This window comes from Helianthus annuus, chromosome 16 (genome assembly GCF_002127325.2).
Source record: "Helianthus annuus cultivar XRQ/B chromosome 16, HanXRQr2.0-SUNRISE, whole genome shotgun sequence".
In the NCBI taxonomy this organism is placed as follows: Eukaryota; Viridiplantae; Streptophyta; class Magnoliopsida; order Asterales; family Asteraceae; genus Helianthus; species Helianthus annuus.
In genome coordinates, this window is record NC_035448.2 from 61,937,709 (window position 1) to 61,944,109 (window position 6,401).

At 33.9% G+C, this 6,401-nt stretch overlaps 1 protein-coding gene across 7 annotated transcripts; it reads right to left on the reverse strand.

The window, feature by feature from the left end:
- Positions 1-252: 252 nt before the first annotated feature.
- Positions 253-5,003, reverse strand: LOC110900240 (reticulon-like protein B17). 7 transcript variants are annotated; one of them, XR_002570862.2, is made up of 12 exons: positions 4,751-5,001; positions 4,213-4,356; positions 3,967-4,041; positions 3,738-3,879; positions 3,607-3,669; positions 3,465-3,530; positions 3,306-3,362; positions 3,137-3,196; positions 1,758-1,826; positions 1,607-1,680; positions 1,319-1,510; positions 253-816 (listed from the first exon to the last, which is right to left on the reverse strand). XR_002570862.2 is itself a non-coding variant. In XM_035985733.1 (8 exons), exons 4-8 carry the CDS (start codon positions 3,677-3,679, stop codon positions 2,805-2,807), a joined length of 426 nt encoding a protein of 141 aa, XP_035841626.1. In that variant the 5' UTR covers positions 3,680-3,879; positions 3,967-4,041; positions 4,213-4,356; positions 4,751-5,003; the 3' UTR covers positions 1,894-2,804. The 7 variants fall into 7 exon arrangements, 2 of the variants coding, with proteins under 2 accessions (XP_035841626.1, XP_022002841.1); XR_004884266.1 differs by having other exon boundaries at positions 253-731; positions 3,306-3,530; positions 4,751-5,002; XR_004884265.1 differs by having other exon boundaries at positions 3,306-3,530.
- Between the last annotated feature and the right edge of the window lie 1,398 nt (positions 5,004-6,401).

Consider the following 6,401-nt stretch of genomic DNA (forward strand, 5'->3'; position numbering starts at 1 on the left):
AAAACCCACTTTTTTGGTTTTTATTCTTGGCCGAAAAGTAGGTTGTAAAAAGGAAAACATTTTTGCTTCTTAAATATTATACTAGTGGGGAACCCGCGCGTTGCTGCGGAGTCAACAATACGTGGTGGGAACACAAGTCGGACATTAAAACGACCAAAAAAAAATCATATATTCATGACTAAACTTTTATTATTGTATTTGTTTTATATTTACTAATGTTTTCAAGTTAATAGCTTCGGTGTGATCTATCCATGTCAAAAGAATTACATATCTCGATTAAATAATAATGTAATAAATAAGAACATAAGTCTGTAACTTTGTTACACACAATTTGAAAGGTAAGAAAAAGTAAAATACCAAAACAAACGTCTAACGCTTGTAAAGACATGAACATAAACACGACTCTAAGAACAACCCATCCTTCTAATATCACGTGCCTCGGGCATGTTTGGTTGATAATGTTTAGTTGATAGGCAAACATATTCTCTTCATTCTTACATAATATTGTCTTCATTTTAACTGCCATGCCCTCTTTCAGGTTGTCAAACCATTAATGTTTCTATTCACATTTAAAGGGGGTCATCTCATTTTGCTCTTTTATGATGCCTTCTAACAATCAACCATCTTTACAAAGACTAAAAAAACTTACAAGCAAAGGCTCTTCTTTTGCAACGCTTGGCAATGTACCCAATATGCTCTCATGTGGTTTTTTACCTCAAACTGTTGAAGACCTAGATAACAGGCAAGATTCCGTTTTTGGGTTTGAATGAAGTAATTATGATTATGATAGGGGTCAAATATTCAGCTCCATACCAACTGCAAAAAAAGCTTATTTAAGCGAACATGCAAAAACCTATTTACCGCTTTTCATCTATATTTCCAGTGTTGAGATTTCAAATACAAAAACGTAGGTGAATATTTTAAATTATAATTTTTCTTTACTTGATAGGCAAATAATTTAAAAACTAATTATTGTAGCTAATAAAAACAAAATTGTCATGCTTTAAATGTATACTTTGATCACATAAACAAATTTCCTTTTAGTTTCATCAACGTCCGCCGCAACGCACGGGTTAACATCAACTCATTAGAACACATAATGAAACTTTGGTGGTTCTTAATATTAGACCTGGCAAATGGATAGGGTCGGGTCGGGTCATGGGTCAAAACGGGTCAATTATAAAAAATGTTGTTTTGGTTCGGGTCGGAACGGGTCCAGGTTGGAACGGGTTTCGGGTCGGGTTGGGTCAGGTTTTGCTTTAGTTTAATTTAAATAAACAATAGACAAAGCAATTTATGAAAATAAACAGCAAATTACCTGTGAAGCAGGATCTTTAAATCCTCCACTAGTAGACATCAAATGGGAGTTAACCGTTCTTCCCGCATCTAAACTTCTTCCAACACCAGAAATCCCGCCTTGCATAATCGCCATTTGTGATTGATTAAAAGCATACGACATTGCCATGTCTATACCAAGCGAGGCAGAAGGTCCCAAGCGCGATTCCATAGCCTAATTAATAAAAAGTTATAAACGCCCGTTAGGATAATCATTTAAGATTGTTTTATAGGGAAAATGCTACTAACGTTTTGTTGAAATATATCTTACGTCTTTTGCCATGAGAGTCCTTCAAGGTTAACATCCATTCGAGGATTAATGGTAGCAAGTTTCATCGACAAAAACTGCAGAAATTAAAGTTCAATGCTTTCAAAAAATAGAAACTTAAAAGATATTATTTTCGGTCATTATAGTATCATACCTCGACCTGTCGTTGTAGTGAGTGTACATAGCTAATGATTTCATCCAGCATAACCGCTTTGCCGGTGACCTTAAAAGTCCAAACACATGCAACTTTAAGTGATATACTGATATTAGAACTTATATAGAAAATAGAATTCGATCAATTTTAACGAAATACTCTAAAAACTTGATTGCTGTTGGATAAAAACACTCATGATTTTAATACACTTTGGATATAGAAAACAAGATTGGAATATTTTTGGATCTGGAGTAGTGTCAAAAGGTCTAAGAAGCAAGAACCAAAGCAAATTGTTATTCCAAATCACGTGATTAGATGCTCCAAATATTTAACATAAAAAGGTTGTGATAATTAACAAGAGTTCACATTAAATCATTAAATGATAATTTCGGAATTTAGGGGCAGCTCAGGATTAAATCCCTTAAATTTAAAAAAAAAAAAAAAAAAAAAAAAAAAAGCCTCATTTGAGTGATTATCTATTTTCAGGTACAGTTGCACCAAGAATAGTATTAAAGCCTAGCCCAAATAAGTTTGATAAATCATTTACTTCATTTTTTTTTGACAACAGAGCATGAGGCCAACTATGATGCTTCAGTTTATCCTAGTGCAATCTTCAACAGGTGAAGTTTATTTAACCAGGTGCTTACAAGATATGTCTAAGACTGAGTATTTATAAAGCCAGAAAGTTTATAAAAAAGGACTTCAAATGTTTTTCTGTAACAAGCCAAACTTTATAAATCTTTTATAAAAACCAGTTAAAACAATAACTGAATGAAATTTTTTTTATAGAAGTAATTAACAAATGAGGAATTTTTATCGTTTTCCCAAATCGTTATCAGCAATTCAGCCCATGATTTTCATCATAACTGGCCAGACCTAAGAGTGAACAACCCTAACAATATGACCCCTTTTAGTTTTCTTCAAGATGAAATAATCCACTCTTTTTCTTTTCATTTTTGCCAATGAGACAAATCGAAAACAATACTTAGCCCATTACAGCCTACAATATTTTGCTAAAGTCCAAATGACCATATATGTAAATGTGAGTCAAGAATGATTGTCTGGTACCCATAGGTGTACCCACAAGTACACTATACACATAAGACAGCCCCCTAGAGTTAAGGTGAAACGAACCCCCAAGCATCGTGCAAGTGTTAGTGACCTTAAGTTAATTGTAGAGTCTACAAAAGAAACATGACTCATACAGTTACATATTTTACAATCATATTTGACAATGGACAATGGACAATGGATGATTCAGGTCCAACTGACCCGACCTATTACATACTAATTGCTTAAAAGATTACATTTGACACACTAATTATTTAAAAAAAATGGACAGAAGGATTTAAGGTAAACATGGACCGACCGTTGCATACCTTCTTTAGACCATGTCAACTCTTGTCTACACCATCTAAAGATCACCAAGCTTATGAATGCTGCAAATATATAAACAGACTAAACCGGTCAATATCGTATGTTATGTCATTGATTTTGACTTTTATGGTCAAATTAAACTTAACTTCCATTAAAAAATCATTAACACACCTGCAAAAATTCGGGTTTTAATGGAAGTAAGATTCCAAAAGGTTGTGGCTGCTGATGCTGCAACTATTTTCTTGTGAGAACAACCACTCCATACTTCCATTATCCAAGTTTTTAGGCATTATCCAAGTATTACAATTAATTACAATTTTTCCATCTTACCTTTCTTGCATATTTGGTCTGAGTACAATGAGTACAGTTTTGGGCCTGTAAAGCCGATAAAGAATCCTAAAAGACGAGAACACAAAATGTAAGGTTTTAGTCTTTCACACCATTGATAAAAGCGTGTTGAAATTTATCTTACCAAGTGCACAAAGCCTCTTGAATGTTGCAATATGACCATATTCGGAAGCAACAATGGTGCAACCTGAAAGCATACACCATGTTCCTTAACATCTTATAGCAATGCATTAAGAGTCGTGGATATGGATTTACTTTAAGGGTCGTGGATGGTTGGCCCGAAAACAACTTTCGGGCTTTTGAGATTGCAAAATTTACTGCAGGAAGTATAACTCTAGCAGCTCTTAGAATATCCTCTTCTTTAAGCTTTAGTTCTCTCTTGCTTTCAATCCCATTCCTGCAAGTTTGTGACTCAAAAGGTTACTAAAGAACAGATTATTATCCATCAATTTAAAAGATTTTGATAGTAAACTGTTTTTCTGACCTTTGCGCAATCATGTTGGAGATGAACAAAACACACAAACAGAGAAGACCCAATTGAGATACCAAAGCAACCATGCTGAAAACAAAGATAAAACACTTTAGTTCGGGTTTATTGTAACATCTTCAGTGTATTCCTATATAAAGTTGATCAATAATGTACAATATATTATGCGGTTTTCATTATTCTGTACCCTTGATAAAACAGAAATTTTGTAAGAACCAAAAGAGGCGTAAGAGGATGAATTACCTGAAACTAACACCGGTTGTGAAACAGGATGACAGGATACAAAGTCACCCAAACCCGAATCAAAGTGTTGATTTTGCCACATCATTCCACATGATCAGATCATTAACCAGCATCTATAATATCTCCCTCCCTCAGTCAACATACCTGCACCGTCATCACAAAAAAGAAAGAAAAAGATATTAAGAAAAGGTCTGAAAGAGAAGACATTAGGGCCAATTTCCCTGCAATTTTAGTGTCTTAGCACCAATTCCGTTACACTACTCCTTACCCTACTTCCCAAATTACACCCACCTGTTTAGAAATAACCCTAATCCATAAAATAACAATCAATTATAAATCAATTTTGCATAAAATAAATCCACTAAAAACAATTTGCTCAAAAATTACACTTGCAGACACACATACATATAACCAAATTGAATCTGGCCAGCCAGATTAAGGAAGTTAAGAGCCCTAACCCCAATTGTAGAACAATTTCAGATCAATTATCATAATTCTAAGCAATATTAATTCGGAAACAACGATCAAAAATAGCAACCTGTTGACTGCAATCGGAGCACCCACAATCCCGGCAGAGGCAGGCGGTGGTGGTTCGTTGGTTCGCACCGAGAGCAAAGCAGAGAGGCTATGTAGTGTGTATGGGATTGGAGAGGTTAGGGGAAGATGAAGTGAAGCGGGCGTCTCTTTACTTTCCGTTGGAGAGGCTTAAATGATGGAATTCAGTTATTCAATTATTATGGTAATGGTGAAAGACGAGCAGAGTTGGGATACTTTTGATTGATGAAGAGAGTAAGGGTAGAGATGGAAGATAATGGTAAAAATATAGGTCCTTAAACTTAACTCTTTATCTCCCATCTTAAAATTTTGAAGGAAATTACTTATTTGTACATGGGAAATGCTTATATATAGTATATAGATTATATATATATATATATATGTGTGTGTGTGTGCATATATATTTTGGTGTTCATAACCTAGCCATGACCTTGTGTGAATATGTTGAATGTTTGTGTTTGTGATTTATTTTTAATTATTTCAAAGGGTTGTAATAATTATTATCTTTGTTCTTCCATTTGTGAAATAGTAATTTATCTTTATTTGGTATGTAAATAAATAGATTAGGTGCATTTATTTTTTACTAGAAAAATGTATTAGGATACATTTTGTAAAAGAAGATGCACACAAAATTGCGGTTTTGGTTTTGGCTAATTTCGGGCCTAAAGGACTTCATAGTTCTTCACGGGATTTTAGCGTGATAACCAAAACACATTTTGAAGTCCAAATGAGTTTGGAGCTGAATATAAAAGACATTTGGAAACCCAAATAATGTGAAGAAATCACAACACAAGAAGAAGACTTGAAGCATTTAGATGCGCGATCAAGTGGGAGTTCAACGACACATTATTTGTTCAATATTCACTTTTTAGGAAGGACCTTTTGACACACTTGTTTCGGCTAACAAATGTGGTCAAAATAGTTGGCTATGATTATGCACCTATTGATATGTGTGTTGTGCTTGTGTGGTTGCTTTTTTATACTGTTTTGATGATATTTGGATATGCATGCTTAACAAACTAATAATCAACAATAAGCTTAAAATTGGTTCTTTAAAAATTCATTAAAATTGGTTAATAAAAGGTTATTAAAAATTAATGATTTTTATAATAAAATGGGTTTTATTAAAAAGAACATTGAAAATTTGTTTTCACAAAAGTACCAAGGATTTGAATGCGTGCAAATGTATGGTACATAAAGTTTTCTAAACTATAATTTTGAAAACTCAAAATCCCTTTTATAAAACAAGTCAAACACCATCCTTTTATACAACACTTGAATCACTTGGGAACTCTTTTGTGGGATAAAGGTCACCTAACCACATTTGAGGGAACTTGTATGTTTGAGGTGGGGTTACCATGTTTATGGGATAAAGGCCACCTAACCACCTATATGTGTAAACTCACATGTGTGTGTATGTTGGACGACTTGATTTGGAAACCATGAACTTAGGGTCACCAAAGCATGGCGAAAAAATGTGTTGATGGGATTAAACATGCCAACTAAACATAAAGATGTTTGACCGATCCCATAAGACTAGAAGTTGCAAAGGGTTCCATTCGTCAAACGTTGACTACCTTGTTAATTTAAATAATGGGATAAAGGTCACCTAACCAATATTTAAATGTAACGTT

Coding starts and splice junctions, on each gene's coding strand:
- LOC110900240 (XM_035985733.1), bottom strand. CDS start 3,679: ATGCTTTCAGGTTGCACCATTGTTGCTTCCGAATATGGTCATATTGCA. Junction 3,197..3,305: donor TAAAACCCGAATTTTTGCAG/GTGTGTTAATGA, acceptor ATATATTTGCAG/CATTCATAAGCTTGGTGATC. Junction 2,939..3,136: donor GTTGACATGGTCTAAAGAAG/GTATGCAACGGT, acceptor TTTCTTTTGTAG/ACTCTACAATTAACTTAAGG.